Source organism: Sarcophilus harrisii, chromosome 2 (genome assembly GCF_902635505.1).
Source record: "Sarcophilus harrisii chromosome 2, mSarHar1.11, whole genome shotgun sequence".
In the NCBI taxonomy this organism is placed as follows: domain Eukaryota; kingdom Metazoa; phylum Chordata; class Mammalia; order Dasyuromorphia; family Dasyuridae; genus Sarcophilus; species Sarcophilus harrisii.
In genome coordinates this window covers 431,411,735-431,431,632 of record NC_045427.1, presented here as the reverse complement: position 1 = coordinate 431,431,632, position 19,898 = coordinate 431,411,735, and the positions used below count along the sequence as shown (strand labels likewise).

At 41.1% G+C, this 19,898-nt stretch overlaps 1 protein-coding gene across 1 annotated transcript in view; it reads right to left on the bottom strand.

The window, feature by feature from the left end:
- Positions 1–19,898, bottom strand: part of VSTM2L (V-set and transmembrane domain containing 2 like) — a 90,776-nt gene that overhangs the window by 30,076 nt on the left and 40,802 nt on the right. Inside the window, exon 2 of the mRNA XM_003756997.3 lies at positions 406–575. Coding sequence (XP_003757045.3) covers positions 406–575 — 170 coding nt within the window. The remainder of the gene's footprint in view (positions 1–405; positions 576–19,898) is intronic.

Sequence of the window (19,898 nt, the reverse complement as noted above, 5' to 3'; positions counted from 1 at the left end):
GGAGAAAACACAAATCTCTACCTAAAGGGCCATGGCATGGGAGGGAGGAAGTACAGTAAAGGTGGGAAACACACTGCAGTTGGCAGAAGAACTAATTAAAATGTAATTGGGAAATTTTAAGTATTTAACAGTAAATAAAAATATAATAGAACATAGATAATGTTAATATGTGATTCTCTAAGTTATGCAACCCACAGGGATCCTTGTGTACCTTGTTTCTATTTGAATTTAACACTCTGGGATTAGATTATCTCTGAGATCCTTTTCAATTCTGTATCTTATGATCCTGTGACACAAGTGAGTAGTAGAAGTTTATTTAATAATAAAGGCCAAGCCAGGAAGGAGCAGGCAGATCCCCAGGGAAGGATGAGAGGGAGGATGCTGTTGGACACTGGAAGAAGTTACCTGATTGGATGCCCACGTCTGTTTGTCTGTCCAGTCCTTGTGATTGCGGACGTACCACCACTGGATCTCCAGGGAGTAGGAGGGGGAGCCACTGCCCCGGAAGGAGCAAGCCATCTCCACATCCTCACCACTCCGGGCTGTCATGTCATGGGGAGTCTCTGTGAACAAGGCTGCAGAGAGAAAGGATTCAGAGACCAACCATCTGTTAGTAGACAGTCACCAGTGAGGGAACAGTCACACACACACACACACACCCCCGCCCCTGTCAAGGGACAGTTCCCTTACCAAGAACAGTCACCAAGTAGGGAAACAGTCACTCCAGTCAAGGAATATTCAGTTCCCTGTCCAGGAATGATGACTGACAAGGGAAAAGTCAAGAAAACAGTTGCCTGTCCAGAATAGTCAGCAATAGGATAAAACAGCTCCTCGTCAGTTCCTAGCAGAACTGCGTGTTGAGGAATAGTCTGGGAAATAACTACCTGTCAGCAAACAATGTTCAGCTAGGATTCTGTCCCACAGAGCCAACAACAATATAAAGGGCTTCCCTAAGATGAGAGGCAGATTCTGGGACCCAAGTCTTCCTGTTCTGCTCATGTTGGGAGATCTCCCTCTTCCTCCTCCTCCTCATTTTTCTTTTCCTCTTCCTCTTCCTCTTCCTTCTCCTCCTCCTCCTCCTTCTCCTTCTCTTTCTCTTCCTCTTCTTGCTCCTCCTCCTCCTCCTCTTCTTCCTCCTCCTTCTCCTCCTCCTCCCTCGTCATGTTTCTTTTCCTCCTCCTCCTCCTCCCTCCTCATATTTCTTTTCCTCCTTCCTCCCCCTTCCTCCTTCCTCCTCCTCCTTCTCTTTTCTCCCCCTTCCTCCTTCCTCTTCCTCCTCCTCCTCTTCCTTCCTCCTCCTCCTCCTCCTCCTTCCTCATGTTTCGTTTCTTTTCCTCCTCCTCCTCCTCCTCCTTCTCTACCTCCTTCTCTTCCTCCTCCTCCTCCTTCTCCTTCTCTACCTCCTTCTCTTCCTCCTCCAAGGAGGTGCCTCATTGTCTAGTTAGATTTTAGCCAGTGGTGTTCTCCTTCAGGGCCCACTTCCCTTCATCATTACTTAGAAGCCAATTATTTTTTCCCCACCGACACCCTTGCTACCCCTGAGGACCTGGGCTGTGGCTAAATCCACAGTGGCCACATCCTCTGCAGGGTGTTCTTCTGCTTCTGAACAAACATGGGAACAAAGGAGGCCTAAAGCTTGCACAGCTTGAGGTAGGTACTGTCAATCCCTTTCCACATCATTTCTATATCCAAGCCCAACACAAAATTATCCCCCCCCCCGAATCAGATCACCTCCTGCCTGGGTATATAAATGGAAAACAAATCCCCGTTTAATGCAGCCCCCAAACCCTCCTTCCACACCATATGGTTTGTTTTTCTTCTCTCAAAACAAATATTGTTCAAAGATGTAATTAGAATTCTTTTCATCTTCTCCAGAGAGATTATCTCGCCCTGGAAAGATGGCTGGGGACGTGTGGGTCACCAAGGAAATGTGGCATCCAGCATCCAGCTGCTTCCTCCCCCACACAACTCCTCCTGCACCAGCCCGCACCTGCCCTCCGGGCAATCACTCTTTCCTGATTACAAAATTAAGAGCCAGAAAAGGCCTTTGAGATCATCCAGCCCAAATCCCTCATTTAACAAAAGAGGAAACTGAGACTCAAAAAAGTAAAGCATTTTGTCCGTGGTCACCCAGCTAAACTAGTAAACAGCAGGACTAAGCTGGGTCTTCTGCCTCCCAAGCAGGTGTTCCTCCTATCATATCATCCTGCCTCTGGACCACATTCAGCTCTTCCTGTGTGGGGTCTGGTGGGGGAGAGACATCCCTGAGAACAAACCTTCTGTCTTATTCATCTGCCTCCCTCACAGAAGAGCCTGTGCACAGGGGGAGCACCACTCGCATTTGCCAAAAGAACGATTCTCTCTCGCCTCAGTTTCCTGGTCTCTGAAATAAGCCTTGTCCTGCCTATGTCGAAAGATCAAGAAGACCCTGGGTTCCAGTCCTCCCTTGGCTCAATTCAGTTCAATTAGAACTGATTAAGAGCCTGCTCTGCTTAAGGTACAGAACCAGGCACTGGGGAGACACAGACAAAAACCAGCAAAAACCAGACCTTTCCTAGCTCGAAGCAGCTTGCATTTTACTGACCCTGCCTTCTAATTAGCAGTGTGATTCTGGGCAAGTCCCCTAATTTCTCTGGGTTTCTGCCTCCTCCCACTGCCAAATTAGAGAGGCAGATTAGATCTCCAAAGGCTTTTCCATCTTGGACCTTCTAGGATTCTTTAAAAGAGATAATGGGTATGAAATTGCCCTACATGGTGCTTAACAAATGTCAGTTGGATTGAATTAAACTGTAGAGTGAGGGACACACAGGAGGAATGAAAAGGATGATGATAATCAGAAAGACAAAGGAGATGGGCTCAGACGAGGGGCACAGGTAGGTACAGAACCTGAGCTCAGGTATACTGGCACCTCGGGGATGAGCTGGACCCTCAGGGAAGGATACCGCGCAGGAACCAAAGGGCATTTGGCATGTAAGGGGCCGCTGGTTATTCAAAGAGGGGTGGAGGAATATTGAGAACACAGAGTCCCTCTATCACTCCTGGATGTGGGTTATTAGTCAAGTGTTAGAAATACAGCTGGAACCCAGATGTCCCTACATCCTATCCACTTCATCACGTCGCCTTTCCCTGCTTACTTATCTCTCCTATCTTTCTCATCTCTCCTATCTTTCCCAACTATACCCTGTGTGTTAACATTGGCCCACCATTTTGGAAATATATGTGTTCCCCTTCAGGCAGGTGAGTGGAGGCAGGAAGATCTGAGTCAGAATTTTGTTTGAGACGCTTACTTTTTTTGACCCTGGGTAACTTATTCAACCCTTCTAAGTCTCAGTCTCCCCATTCGTAAAATGAAGGGATAGGATTCAATGGCTTCTAAGGTCTCTTGAGCACTAAATATAGTTTCCAATGCTCAGCTGAGAAGGCACAAGAGGTTCAGTACAGCTTCCTCCCATTACTGGGAAACAAACAAAAAAATAAAAACAACCCTCCCCCTATCGGGGAAGATGTACAAGTCATATAAGTAGTAAAACAAGGGAGAAAAATTTGGAACATAAGGTTTTGTGAGGGTAAATGTTAAAAACTATCTTTGGTTTGCAGCAGCCCTTCTTGTACTGGCAAAGAACTGGAAACTGAATGGATGCCCATCAGTAAGGGAATGGTTGAATAAATTATGATATATGAATGTAATGAAATATTATTGTTGTATAAGAAACAATCAGCACACTGATTTCAGAGAGGCCTGGAGAGATTTACAGGAACTGGTACTAAATGAAGTGAGTAGAACTAAGAGAACGTTGTACACAGCAACAAGATTATATGATGATCAACTCTGATGGACTTGGATCTTTTCAACAATGAGGTGATTTGGGCCAATTCCAATAGACTTGTGATGGGGAGAGCCATCTGCACCCAGAAAAAGGACTGTGGAGATAGAATGTGAATCACAGCATGTATTTTCACCTTTTTGGTTGTTGTTTGCTTGCTTTTTCTCTCATTTTTTATCTGATTTTTCTTGTGTAACATGATAAATGTGGAATATGTTTAGAAGAATTGCACATGTTTAACCTATATTGAATTATTTGCTGTCTAGGGGAAAGGTGGGGAGAGGGAGAGAGAAAAACTTGGAATACAAGATTTTGCAAGGGTGAATGTTGCAAACTATCTTTGCATGTATTTTTGAAAATAAAAAGCCATTAATAAAAATTTTTAAAAACAAGTTTCACCTGAAGAAGGAATTATATTTTGAATTGGAAAATGTTATATTTCTTGAGGGGAAAAAGAAAGCTATCTTTGCATGTATTTTGAAAAATACAAAACTATTATTATTTTTTTTTTAAGAAAGAAAGAAACAAACAGCTTCACAAAGGTTAAGTGACTTGCCTGAAGTCATACAGCTAGCAAGTAAATGACTTAGGATCTGAACTCCATTGTTCTACCTCACAACCTCCAAGGAGAGATGGCCTTCTAAGCAAGAAGTCAGCAAAGATTCAGTTAAAGGCAGCCAGCTTGGTTCATTTGGGACCCATAAGAAATTTCTCTGACTGTATCATGCCCTTCTTAGGACTTCATTCCCTGCTGGTCCTCCATCTCTAAATACCATCGAGGCGTAGCACAAATAATGTCTCTGAATGCCCAGCTCTGAAGCTTTTACAAACCCACACAGTAGCTAATGGTAAAAACCTGAAACCTGATCCCCAGGAAGGGCCCAGGATTAATCAGAGATACTCTATCCTTCCTCTCGCAGAGGTATTTGGTTTCTCTTCATGCTTTCTGCCTTTCCATAACCTTCCAGCACAAAGAAAACCTAATTAAGATTAGTAACTGAAGCTGGCAGCAGAGGAAAAGCCCTTTTCAAACACAGGAAGAAAGAAGAAGACGCCTCAACTTCCCCATTTATCTAAGCAGGGCTTCTAGACTCCAAGTTAACCCTCTCTTCTCTATAGAAGGGGACCCCAAAAAAGAGCACTAGTGACTGGGACTATGGGACCATGGGGCAGAAAGGGATTCTGAGAAATCAGGAGATCCCACTATCAGTGAAGAAGAGAAGAAATAAGAAGGTAGAATAACTTATCTGAGTGGAAGGAACATGGAAGCATGACAATTTGTATAACATTTCAGAAATAAGAATGCCACATGGTTTTTCTTGTTTGAATGGAGGTTGTGGGGAAAAGAAAGAAAATCAGATCATTTGTCTGTAGTCAAATCACATAAAATAAAGTCTCTTCCAGCTGTGTTCTCTGTTCTAAGGCCCCTCCCACCTCTCACATCCCCTCTTTTAAGGCACCTCCCAGCTGACACTCCCTCTTCTAAGATCCCTCCCAGCTCTGGTACCCCCTGTTCTAAGGGCCCTCCTAATTCTGGCACCCCCTGTTCTAAGGGCCCTGCCAGATCTGATACCTTCTATTATAAGACCCCTCCCAGCTCTGACATCCCTGATATTCTATGATCTATGGATTAAATCTAACAAGGAAATTGTTATCTGTGGCCAGAGGGCCCGCCATGGACAACAATATGGCTCTGAGAAGGTGATTCACAAATAAAGCTTTGTGGGCTTTAGGGAGGTCTTGAGGGGCTGTTCCCTGATCTGGGACCCAGGACCCCCCAAATGAGACAGCTCATGTCCCTCCCCCTACAGCTGAGGCTAAGAGCCTCGGAGTCTTTTAGGTTTGCTTCTTGCTGTTCCAAGTAACAGATTTACATTGTCACCTCCTGAGTGTCAGCTATGCTGTGAAGGCAATTAACAGTTGCCTTTTGGAGACTTAACGCAGCCTGTCACATCCACCTGTCACATGTCTGAATCCTCTCCTTCCCTTCCCTCCCCTCCCCCAATTAATCAACTCAAGTCCTTACAAGCTTACCAGCTGTGACCTTGGAGAAATCAGCCTCTGTGCCTCACTCTGCTGATCTAAAAAATGGGGAGAATCATCCCATCCCATCCCATCCCTTCCCTTCCCTTCCCTTTCCTTTTCTTCCCTTCCCTTCCCTTGCCTTCCCTTCCCTTCCCTTCCCCTCTCCCTGAGCTGTCCTGAGGATCAAATGAAATAACAGATTTGAAAGCACTTAAGAAAGTGTGAAGCACTGTGAACATGTAAGGGATTATTACAGTCAGCGTTCAATAAATATTTGTTGAATAAATGGATTCAATTAGTGCTGTTTCTTACATTTGGGCCAATGTTTGTCACACACCTGCTCCTAACCACATTCTGTAATTACCTGGATCTTACTTCGCTTGCCAATCTCTGACACAAATTTCCATCTTTGGCCAATGTCAGACAACTGATGACTTCTTACCTAGAGAACCCCCTGCTCCCATCACTGGTGGTCTTGGCGATCACTGCGGGATCCCAGCCAACCACCCAGGGACAAGGCAACGTGCCTTCACCTCCAGAAAGATCTTGTTTCCTCTCCCCAAGGAACAGATGTGAGATGTTGGGGGCCTGGACACGGGCAATAGCAACAGGAATAAAAAAGGGGGAGATCTGGGGGAGCAGAACTGAAAGAGGAAGGAACTGGGTTAGGAAGGGGAAGGGGAAGTAAGGGAAGGAGGAAAAGGAAGAAGAAAAGAAAGAAGGTAAGGAAACAAGAGAAGGGATATGATCAGGAGACAGAAATAGTAATGATAGAAAAAAGCATAGAAAAGGGGGACTGAAGGGGAAGGGGCAGAGGACCCTTGCTAATCCAAATCCCCAGCGACTTCCTCCCACTCTAGCCTGAAGCTCCTTTTAGGAGCCAGTGGATCCAGATCTCTAGCTAAAAGAACTATCTGGGGAGAACAAGGAAATTATGATGTAATGGAAATAGTCCTGATTTTGGAATCAGGAAATCTAGATTTTAAAATCCCAGTTTGGTTATCTACTACACAAGTCATTTTTTCCCTCTCTGAGCCTCAGTTGTCTGACATGTTAAAGGGGCTTTAACATGAGGGGCTTTCTATATTAGAGGATCTCTAAGGTCTCTTCCAGTTCTAAATCCTGTGAAATCCATTCCTGGCCACCTGCCCACCCAGGAGTAGTGAAGTTCCTGAGTTCACATTTGGGGTAGAAAGAGAGGAGGGAATTTGAAGGGGAAGAAGGAAATGCATGATTTTAGGAGGGAAAAAAATCACTCCTACCCAGGGTCCATAAAAATGAAGTGCTTAACTGTGGCTTTTTAATGAGGAAATCTGGCTCACTCAGGCCTCCTCATCTCTCTCTCTCTTTTGTCAAAAAATGTGAATTCTGGGGCAATGAAAGATGCTGATTGACAGTCCCTAGAGACAGTCCCTGCTTGTCTAATTACCTGCCAGCTGACTACCAGCTTTCCCATGCCCAGTCTCTGGGCTCCAGCCCTGCCCTGGGAGAGTCATACATCAATTACTCAAGAAATTCCTATATCCCCCACATTTGGGGCTTTGGGTCTCCTGGTCTCTGCAAGGAATCAGCTGGAATGGGAGGGAGATGAGGGCAAGTATTTTACTCTGGAAATGTTAAAATTCTTCATTATTTATCTTTTGCATTCAAGAGGTTTATTACATAGGAATTCAGAGGTTTCCAAAATAGAAAGGACCTTAAGATGTTATCTAGTCAAGTTCTTTTGTTTAACGGTTGAAAAAACTACCCAAGATTACAGATAACAAAGCAGCAGAGATGGGAACTCAAATGCCTACTCCTATATACAGTATAGCTCATCATATCCTTCTAGGTAGATAGGACAAATATTTTTATTCCCATTTGACAGAGAAGAAAACTGAGACCTAAGCATGAATCAATTTAACCAAAATTTATCAATTCTTAGTCGCAGAATATTCAAATTGAAGGGATTTTAGAGATCACACGATCCAATGTCTCATTTTAGAGATGAAAATACTGAGGCATTGAGGGGAGAAATAATTTGTTCCAAGCTACACAGCTAGTAAGAGGTAGAACAGAGAAAGGAAAATAAGTATCTTCTAAAGATTATCTTCTCAGGAGTTTATGATTTTTAAGTAAGATAAACATGTACTCAAATGTTGTTGTTCAGTCACATCTGACTCTTCATGATCCCGTATGGAGTTTTCTTAGCAAAGATACTGAAGTGGTTTGCCATCTCCTTCTTCAGAAGATCAAGCCAGATGTTAAATGGCTTTCCCAGAGTTACACAGCTAGTAAGCATCTGAGGCCAAATTTGAACTCAGATCTTCTTGACTCCAGATCCAGCACTCTACTGAGCCACCTAGTTGCCTCAAAATATTATTAAAGCTATAAACTCTCTGGGGACAGAGACTATATCTTGCTCTTTTTTAAAAAATCCCTTTCAGTGTCAACCACAACTTTGCCCACACATAGTAGGTGCTCAGAAAAGATTTGTGAAGTGAATGAATGAAATAAGTATAATACAAAGTAGTCTATAATTAATGTCATAAAAGAGATAAGAATTGAATGAATGCTATGGAGACCTGGAGGACAAAAACATCACTTTCAGGCAGGAAGAATCAGTGAAGGCTTCATGGAAATTGCTTTTAACCTGTTATTAAAGGGATGGATAAAACTGGGGAGAAACAATGGCATGAATACACACTTGGAGGAAAGAAAGTGTGTGCTTGGGCAGGTCACTCAAGATTGACTAAGTGTTAATAACTTTAAGGAATAGCAAGGAATCCAAGAGGTAAAGAGAGGGACAGAAGGTATTCCTGGAGCAAGGAGCAGCAGTAGTAATTACATATTTGGAAGACAGATTTAGATTTGTGATTTAGAGTTGCAATTAATATCAGACATCTAGTTCATACCCCATATTTTAAAGAAAAGGCAACAGATACTCTACAAATAAATACAAAGAGATTGGACAACAGAGGCTTAATGGCATTAAATAACTTGCCCAGATCATGTAGGTTACAGTTCAATTAGGTGAAACCTAGTACTTAAAAGGAAGTAATAGAAGACAGAGGTGGGAAGATAGGGTAGTGCCAGATTACAAAATGTCTGGAATACTAAAGGACTTTGAAAGTGGACAGTGGAGTACTACCGAAAATTTTTGAGAAGACATAGGATTAGAGTTGTATAAAAGTAAGATTATTCTGAAGTAGGATGAAGGATGGATTGGAGTTTGGAAAAAATGGACGTGAATAAGGATTTCTTACCTAAGCTAAGGACTTTTGGCTTAACTATAAACCACTTCCCCATCTACATTCCTGTCCAAGACATACTAAATACCAACTATCATCATGGGAACAGAGCTCCGAATACAAATATCACCACCGTCTTTTGACATTCTGCTGTCCCCTGACAAACCTTCGTCCTGAATTTCCTAGGTAATATTCCTTATAGCATTCCCCCCAAGAGATATGTGTAATTATAGATTTTTAAGAAGGATACAATTGTGTTCTTTAGCTGGAGGGCCCAGGTTTGTGTCTGAATTGTTGGGAACACAATTAAAATCTGCTTCCACAAATTAGGATTCTGCAGAGGAACTGGAGAGGGACTTGATTGAATTCAAACATCTTCTTCCTTTCAGCTTTTAATTGGGGGAGTGATGAATTAATTAACCTCAGAGCTGAGCCATTGCAATGGTCAGCCACAGGAGCCTGCTCTTTGGGTGAACCCCAACCTCTATTTAATTTGGGGCTTTAAAAGAGGAAATTGGCTCCACTGATAAGCAAAGGGATATACCTGATATCTTTTGGGGCTGGGATCTCCAGACTTCAGTGTTCTCTTGTCTTCCTTCTTTTCCAACCTCAGAGCCACTACCACATGCTTGTCCATTTCCAGTGCAATAGATAAAATGGAGTTATAGGAATCCAGTGTAGGAAGAGATTGAATTTGGAGGAAAAAAAAACCTGGACTTAGAGGTCAATTCTGCCAACAAGTATATAGGATGTACCAAATTTTTCTTTTGTAATTTTAGGTTATTTAGATTTTCCAAAGACATTGGGTACCCTTTGTATAGACAAATGGCATAGTATAGAAGCAAAGACACAGACCAGGTAGTCAGTAGATCTGACAGCAAGTACTGGATTCTATATTAATTTTATGTATAACTTTGGTGGGGTCAGCCATTCTGAGACTCAGTTTCCTCCACTGCAAAATGAGAGGGTTGGTCCCCAAGCTTCCTTTCAATTCTGACATTCTGATTCTAATATCACTAAGATAGGAGGAACACCAAGAATCTCATAAAATGTACCATAATGGTATTCCTTATTTTTTTTTTAATTTCTATATCAGTTGGCTGAGACTGGGATCAGAAAAAATTCCTCCAAATATTGTACATTTGAATTTTCATTCTCATTGAATCTGGGTCCCCCAGTTTGCCACCTATGAACCACTTAACTGAATATTTATTAAGCAGCTACATTGTGCTAGAGACTGTGTGCTAGGTGCTGGGAATACAAACACAAATTGAAACAATCCCTGACCTCAAAGAACTTAATGTATCTACAAAAACACAGAGAGGAAAGATTCAAGGAAACCTTTCGGGAAAAGTCAGCAGCAATGGAAAAGCCTCATGCAGGAGGAAGCACTTAAGTTGAAGCATAGGAGAGAGTGTTCCAGGCATGGGGACAAGCTAACATGAAGGCACAGATATAATGATATTATGTATTAGTCAGTCCCCACCCTATTCTTTTCCTCATCTTTTCTTAATGATTCGACCTTCTTTCCATCCATTCATCTTTCATGTACAGTGATGATGTTTTTTCTTTTTGTCTTCTCTTTTTTAAATAGTATTTTATTTTTCCAAATACACGCAAAGAAAGTTTTTGACATTTACCTTTACAAGGCCTTGTGCTCCAAATTTTTCTCCTCCTCTCTCCTCCCCTCTCCCTAAGACAACAAACAATCTGCTATGGGTTAGACATGTGCAATTCTTCTAAACATATTTCCATATCCATCATGGTGCACAAAAAAATCAGATTGAAAGGGGGGGAAATGAGAAAGAAAAAAAACCAAGCAAACAAACAAACAACAACAAAAGGTAAAAGTACCATTGTCCACATTCAATTTCCATAGTTCTCTCTCTGGATGTGGATGGCTCTCTCTCTCACAAGTCTATTGGGACTACCCTGAATCATCTCATTGTTGAAAAGAGCCAAATCCATCACACCTGATCATCACATCATCTTGTTGTTACTGTATACAATGATCTCCTGGTACTGCTCACTTCACTAAGCATCAAGTTCAAGTAAATCTCTCCAGGCTTTTCCAAAATCATCCTGCTGGTCATTTCTTACAGAACAATAACATTCAATCATATACATAACTTATTCAGCCATTCATTCCCCAATCTAATTCCCTGACACTACAAAAAGATCTGCTACAAATATTTTTGCATTTGGGGGTCCTTTTCCCTCTTTTATGATCTCTCTTTGGAATACAGACCCAAGAGATCAAAAGGTATGCACAGTTGATAGCTCTTTGGGCATAGTCCAAATTGTACTCCAAGATGGTTGAATCATTTCACAACTCCACCAACAATGCATTAGCATCTCAGTTTTCCCACATCCCTTCCAACATTCATTGCTAGCTTTTTCTGTCATCTTACACTCTGACTTTTGGTTCTTTTGGTAGGGAGGACTAACTACATGAAGTCATCCAAACTCTTAGACCTTTTCATGAACAACAATAGCAATAATAAAGTAGCAGCTCTAAACTCCTTGGCCAAGCATTCTGGGTCCTCCTACAATCTGTCCCCATCCAAGTTTCCTTCTGAGGTGGTTTAGAATGGTCTAGATCCCTGGTGGTCTAGAGGTTAGTGGCTATAAGAGAGTTGTTAAAAATCCCCTTTAAATTGGCCGCAGGTTTTAGGAGTGAAAGAATTCACTCATTCACGAATATTAGTTGCAAAATGAAAGTTTATTGTTAGATAGAAATCAGTTTACCCAGAGACTGACTTCTATAGTGGTAGATCTATGGAAAATGGAATTTTGCACTGAGAATTTCTCAGTTGTCAGTGGACAGAAGGTCCTGGCAGCTGAGTAAGCTACCGAGGTCCATCTACAAAGACTTTAGTTGATGGACGCTTATTATATTGGGTGTCTTAGTGGGGGATGGGAAGCCCGAGAAAATCAGAACCAGTGGGGGCTGGGCAGCCCAAGCAAGTCAGAATTGGGGCTGGGACAAGCCCAGATCTCCTATTGGGAGATTTTTGACCAGGATTTGTAATTGAATCAAAGGCTCTGGCATCCTGGAAAGACAAATTGTCTAGGGAGGAGCTAGGAAGGGCTGGGAATCTGAAAGGAATCACAGGATCAATAGGAAATACAGTTTCTTAAAGGGATCCCAACCGGCTTCACTTCTACGTATTTCCTAATATCCAAAATGATGTTTTAATCATTTTTCAGTCATGTCTGACTCTTCATTTTTTTTTTGTTTTTTTTTTTTTAATAGCCTTTTATTTACAGGATATATATATGGATAACTTTACACCATTAACAATTGCCAAACCTCTTGTTCCAATTTTTCACCTCTTACCCCCCCCCACCCCCTCCCCTAAATGGCAGGATGACCAGTAGATGTTAAATATATTAAAATATAACTTAGATACACAATAAGTATACATGACCAAAACATTATTTTGCTGTACAAAAAGAATCAGACTCTGAATTATTGTACAATTAGCTTGTGAAGGAAATCAAAAATGCAGGTGTGCATAAATATAGGGATTGGGAATTCAATGTAATGGTTTTTAGTCATCTCCCAGAGTTCTTTTTCTGGGCATAGCTAGTTCAGTTCATTACTGCTCCATTAGAAATGATTTGGTTGATCTCGTTGCTGAGGATGGCCTGATCCATCAGAACTGGTCATCATCTAGTATTGTTGTTGAAGTATATAATGATCTCCTGGTCCTGCTCATTTCACTCAGCATCAGTTCGTGTAAGTCTCTCCAGGCCTTTCTGAAATCATCCTGTTGGTCATTTCTTACAGAACAGTAATATTCCATAATTTTCATATACCACAATTTATTCAGCCATTCTCCAACTGATGGACATCCATTCAGTTTCCAGTTTCTAGCCACTACAAAAAGGGCTGCCACAAACATTCGTGCACATACAGGTCCCTTTCCCTTCTTTATAATCTCTTTGGGATATAATCCCAGTAGTAACACTGCTGGATCAAAGGGTATGCACAGTTTGATAACTTTTTGAGCATAGTTCCAAACTACTCTCCAAAATGGTTGGATTCGTTCACAACTCCACCAACAATGCATCAATGTCCCAGTTTTCCCGCATCCCCTCCAACAATCATCATTATTTTTTCCTGTCATCTTAGCCAATCTGACAGGTGTGTAGTGGTATCTTAGAGTTGTCTTAATTTGCATTTCTCTGATTAATAATGACTTGGAGCATCTTTTCATATGACTAGAAATAGTTTCAATTTCTTCATCTGAGAATTGTCTGTTCATATCCTTTGACCATTTTTCAATTGGAGAATGGCTTGATTTTTTATAAATTAGAGTTAATTCTCTATATATTTTGGAAATGAGGCCTTTATCAGAACCTTTGACTGTAAAAATATTTTCCCAGTTTATTGCTTCCCTTCTAATCTTGTCTGCATTAGTTTTGTTTGTACAAAAACTTTTCAGTTTGGTATAATCGAAATTTTCTATTTTGTGATCAGTAATGATCTCTAGTTCTGCTTTGGTCATAAAGACCTTCCCCTTCCACAGGTCTGAGAGGTAAACTATCCTATGTTCCTCTAATTTATTAATAATTTCATTCTTTATGCCTAGGTCATGAACCCATTTTGACCTTATCTTGGTGTACGGCGTTAAGTATGGATCAATGCCTAGTTTCTGCCATATTAGTTTCCAATTTTCCCAGCAATTTTTATCAAACAGTAAGTTCTTATCCCAAAAGCTGGGATCTTTGGGTTTGTCAAAGACTAGGTTGCTATATTTGTTGACTGTTTTATCCCTTGAACCCAATCTATTCCACTGATCAACTAATCTATTCCTTAGCCAATACCAAATGGTTTTGGTAACTGCTGCTCTATAATATAATTTTAGATCTGGTACAGCTAAGCCACCATCATTTGATTTTTTTTTCATTAATTCCCTTGAAATTCTTGACCTTTTGTTTTTCCATATGAACTTTGTTGTTATTTTTTCTAGGTCATTAAAATAGTTTTTTGGGAGTCTGATTGGTATAGCGCTAAATAAATAGATTAGTTTAGGTAATATTGTCATCTTTACTATATTTGCTCGCCCTATCCAAGAGCATTTAATATTTTTCCAATTGGTTAGATCAGACTTAATTTGTGTGAAAAGTGGTCTGTAATTTTGCTCATAAAGTTTCTGATTTTCCCTTGGCAGATAGATTCCTAAATATTTTATATTATCAGTAGTTACTTTAAATGGAATTTCTCATGTCTGACTCTTCATGACCCCATTTCGGTTTTCCTTGGCAAAGATACTATAGTGGTCTCCTTCTCCTAACTCACTTCACAAATAAGGAAATGGAGACAAACAGGGTTAAGTGACTTGCCCAGGGTCACACAGCTAAAGTACCTGAGGCCAAATTTGAATTCATGAAGATGAGCCTTCCTGACTTCAGTTTGGCCACCTAACTATCCCTTTGTGACCATGGGAAAATCAATAAGTTCTTCTTGGTCTCAGCTTCCTCATGGGAAAGATGATCTCCATGGAGGGACTTGGTGCACAGGACAGCTCTGTGATCCTCTGAGCTGTCCTCGGAAAAGACAAAATGATCCAGTCACCTTCTAAAGGTGAAAAATAAATCCCTTCCATTTCTTGAGGTTTCCTCCATTCTGGCTTTCAAGGCTATTCTTCCCATTCACCAGCCTCTGCCCCTACCTCACCAACCCTGTTTCTCACCAGCCAACCCCTTTTCTCCATACCCCAACTTTCTGCTCCAGCACAGTCCCAGCTTTACAGAATTGAGTCATAAAAGACTGCCCCTCAGCCTTACAGTCATAGAGATGCAACCTCTTTTTCTCATCTATAGCTGGGCTGTCTCCTTGCTCCTTTTGCCCTGGCTGCCTCCCAGCCCCTGCCCCATGCCCGGGCTTCTGTTCCTTCAGAATTCTGTTAGGCTCCCTCCCCTAGGAAGCTCTTTGGATTAGCTGTGCTCAGCGCTAAGCCATTTTGTGCTTTGGGCCCCCTTGGCACCAGTAAACTCTGCTTGCATTGTGTTAAGTCTTTCTTTTCTTTGGTCCTTGCTACTTCATAAATATTCTTTGTGTGTGTGTGTGTGTGTGTGTGTGTGTGTGTGTGTGTGTTATATTCCTTATCCCCTATTGGATGATGGGCTTTTCTGTGTGTATTCTGTCAGGCTGTGAGCTCCCCCGGGCAGGGACCATGAGATTAAATCCAAGTCTTAATCTCATTATTAAGTCTGAGCTGCTCACAACGTCAATATGAGTCAACCCTATGACGTGGGCAGCCAAAAATGCTAATGGATCTGTAGCTGCCTTAATCACAGAATTTGAGCACTACAAGAGACCTCAGAGAGCTTGTAACCCAGCCCTTCCATTTTCTAGAGCAGAAAAGTGAGGTTCAGAGAGGTTGTGTCTAGTCCTGGGTCACACAGCAAGTTAGGTCCAGCTCAAGGGTCAAATCCTTGATCAGACTGTGTGAGGTTTATACTCAAGGCTGAGTGTTCTGATTAAAGGAGGGCACTAGTGATCAGGGATTTAAGTATCCTGACTCCAAGGCATTGGGACTGCCAGAAAGACATCAGAAGAGATGATTAAACCCACCTTCCTTCTCTTGGAAGAGGATAAGAGGGTGTAGAATGTGGTATACACTATTAGATACAAGTGCCATATTGGATGGTCTTTATGAAAAGGGGAAAGTTCAATGAAAAGGCATGAACAGATTTAAGGGGGATTAACTGGTATTAAAACAAAAGATGACAATACAACTTTCAAAAACTGGAAAGGTTCCAGGAGAAATCCCAACTAATAAAGAAAACTCATTTCAACTTCTAAAGATCTTCCATTTAGGTTTCTTTACATATCAGGAATAGGAACGGGATAGATAGAGGGGCTCACTAGAGAGAGGGGAGACCAGGACCAAAGCCTGAGGGTGAGGGGACAGACTGGGGGTGGGACATAGAGCAGAGGGGACCCAGTAATGGTTCAGCAACGTAAAGGAAGGAAAGGGGCCTTAGCACATCCCTATGTGGATTGTATAATCGGATCTGCCAATCTGGACCAGCCTACTAATGAGATTTGCCTTCCATGCCCCCAGATTCTTTGTGGTCTTCTCCTTCATTACATAGATTCCATCAGGTTTTTGGTGACCTCTGCTGTCAGAAACTACTCTAAGATTTTCTGTGAGCCCAGTTTCTGACTGGGAATGGGAGAGTAGAGGAGTGTGTGTGTATGTGTGTGTGTGTGTGTGTGTGTGTGTGTGTGTGAGAGAGAGAGAGAGAGAGAGAGAGAGAGAGAGAGACAGAGAGACAGAGAGACAGAGAGACAGAGACAGAGTCAGAGACAGACAGAAAAAGAGAGAGACGGGGGGAGGGAGAGAGAGGGGGGAAGGAGAGAGAGAGAATGGGGGAAATGAGGGGGAGAAAAAGAAAGTGAAGGAGGAAGGGGGAAGAAAGGCAGAGAGACAAAGAAAGGCTTTATTAAAGACATTTCACACTAAAAAGCTGAAAGAGAAGGATTATTTATATTTATGGTGCAGGAGATTGCTGAGCTCTTGAAATCCTGCTCTTTCGGTCTTCAGGAGAGAGGCAGTGTGTCCTATGGCCAGAGTGCTGAATATAGACTTGAATCTGGATTTGAATCCTGCTGCTGATTACATTTGTCACGGCAGCAAATTATTCTCATTTCTGGGACTGAGTATCCTCATTTATAAAATGAAGCAGATTTAACCCTCCATTCTACCTACTGTGCTTTCCACATGTGTATTCCTTTAGCTTATAAGGATTCGATTTCACTAAGCACAGGATGGAGGAAACAGATCTAGACAAAAATTAATCTGAAAAAGATTTGGGGGTCTACGTGGACTTCAGGCTCAATAGGAAACAATAGTGACATATATATCTCACCCCAAAAGGCAGCTAATGTTATACAACGTTTCATTAAGGGAAACATTCAATTCAACAAGCATTTATTATATATCTACCAATCTTGTAGCACAGGAATGGGAAATCTTCAGCCTACAGGCATTTGAGACCAGTGAAACTATTTGCATAATCAACCCCAGGCAATGATGAGCTGAAAGCTAGGTAAAAACAACCTCCCATTGCTTAAGTTCTATAAATTGATAATTTTGTATGGCCCACGAATGATGTTATAAATATCTAATAGACTCTTGGCAGGAAAAAGGTTCCTAACCCCAGCAGAGGCAGAATCGGAAGTAATGGATGGAAGCTACAGAAGTAGATTTTTACTTAATATGTGGAAAAACTTCCCAACAATTAAAGCTATCTCAAAGTGGAACAGGTCACTATTTGGTACTGGCTAAAAAATAGAGCAGTGGATCAATGTAACAGGTCAGGTACACCACACGCAGTAGCAGGTGACTGAAGTAATCTACTGTTTGACAAACCCAAAAGCTTCTGGGATAAGAACTCACTATTTGACAAAAACTGCAGGGAAAACTAGAAAATAGTATGGCAGAAACTAGACATTGACCAACACCTAATGCCCTATATCAAGATATATCTTTGACCAAGAAAGGGTCGAAATGGGTTCATGATTTAGACATAAAGGGTTATACCATAAGTAAAGTAGGAGAACCAAGGATAGTTTACTTGTCAGATCTATGGAGAAGAGAAGAAGGGATTTATAGCCAAAGAAGAACTAGGGAACATTATGAAATACAAAATGGATAATTTTGATTACATTAAATTAAAAAGGTTTTGCACAAACAAAATCAATACAACTAAGACTGGAAGGGAAACAGAAAGCTGGGAAACAAATCTTACAGTCAGTGTTTCTGCTAAAGCTTCATTTCTAAAATACATAGAAAACTAAGTCAAAATTATAAGAATACAAGTTATTCTCCGATTGATAAATGTTCAAAGAATGTGAACAGGAAGTTTTCAGATGAAGAAATTAAAGCTCTCTATAATCGTATGGAAAAATGTTCTAAATCACTATTGATGAGGGAAATGCAAATTAGAACAACCCTGAGGTACCACCTCTTACCTATCAGATTGGATATTATGGCAGAAAAGGAAAATGATAAATGTTGGAGAAGATGTGGGAAAATTCGAACACTAATGCATTGGTAGAGTTTTCAGGAGATCCAACCATTCTGGAGAGCAATTTAGGGCTATTAAAATTGTGCACACTCTTTCAATACAGCAATACCACTGCTAGATCTCTATCCCAAAGAGATTTTTTAAAGGGAGCAGGGAAAGATCTATTTTTTTTATAAAATTATTTATAGCAACTCTTTTTGTGATGGCAAAGAATTGGGAATTGAGGGGATGCCTATCAATTGGGGAATGACTGAACAATTTGTGCAGTCGAATAATATTGTTCTATAAGAAATGAAGAGCAGGCAAATTTAAGAAAAACCTGTAAAGACTTACACAAACTGATGAAGTAAGCAGAATATTGTACCCAGTAACATCAACATTTCATGATGATCAATTAACTATGATAGACTTATCTCTTCTCAGCAATGCAACAGTTCCAAGGGACTTGTAATGGAAAATGCTGACCACAGCTAGAGAAAGACTATGGAGTGTGAATGCAGATCCAAACATACTATTTTCACTTTTTTATTTTTATTATTTTCTTTCTCATGCTTTTCCCCCTTTTTCTGAATCTTCCTTCACAACATGACTAATGTGGAAATATGTTTTAAATGATTGTATGTATCTAATATATCAGATTGCTTGCTGTCTTGGGGAGGAGGGAGGGAAAAAGGGAGGGAGAAAAATTTGAATTTCAAAATCTTATAAAGATGAATGTTGAAAACTACCTTTATATGTAATTGGAAAAAATTAAATACTATAAAATGTTTTAAAAAGAAGGAGGTTTAGCTGAAGTGGTCAGAAACACATTATTTTAATGAACCTACAAGCTGCCTCCGGGAAGCTATACTGTGCCAGGTAGAACTGAGGAATGCAGATGGCCTTCAACATTTTAATTTCCAAGCTAAGGCTGGCAGAGCCTGGTTTGCCTTGCCTCAGCCTGCCCTCCCCCTCCACCAATCTCAGAGGTCTAAGGTTGACAGACAACAGGCAATACTATACCTGAGAGATTAGTGATTGATGAAGACCTCAGGTCTGCCACTGATAGATTAGTGATGAAAGTGAGACTGAGGATGCTGCCCGTGATAGATTAAGGGATGAATTGACAGACAATGGGAGAAACTCCAGCTGAGAGGGCAGCAATGTCCATGACCACAGAGACCGTGGTCCCAGGGGCCCCAGCCCCACCGCTAGGGTTCCAGGGATGGGGCAGTCCAATCACAAACCCACCTAGGCCCAGCTATCTTCCCTATTTTCAGCCATCAGGATTAGACACTGACCCACCATCCCTTGGGGGAACACAGGATAAAAAAAATGAACACTGGCAAATCCTTACCCAGTCCTTAGCCTAAGTGAGTGGGTACTTGTGTTCTAGCTCACGTTTCCAGAATGCTTTACACAGCTCACTCCTCACAACAATGCTGAGAGGTAGGAGCCAAAGGATAATGATGATGATTATATCCTCATATTATTATTAATTATAATATCAAATGACTAATGTGGAAATGTGTTTTACATGATTGCATATGGATAGCTTCTATCAGCTTGCTTACTATCTCAGTGAGGGGGGAAGGGAAGAAAAGGGAGAAAATTTGGAACTCAAAAATATTTTTCAAATGAATATTAAAAATGGTTTTTACATGTAATTGGAGAGAAATAAGTCATTATTTTAAAAACTATATCTATAAATAATAAGATCCAAATTATATAATAATAGTAATAATCTCCATTTTAAAGATGAAGAAAATGACATTGCAGGCGGGAGAAGTGA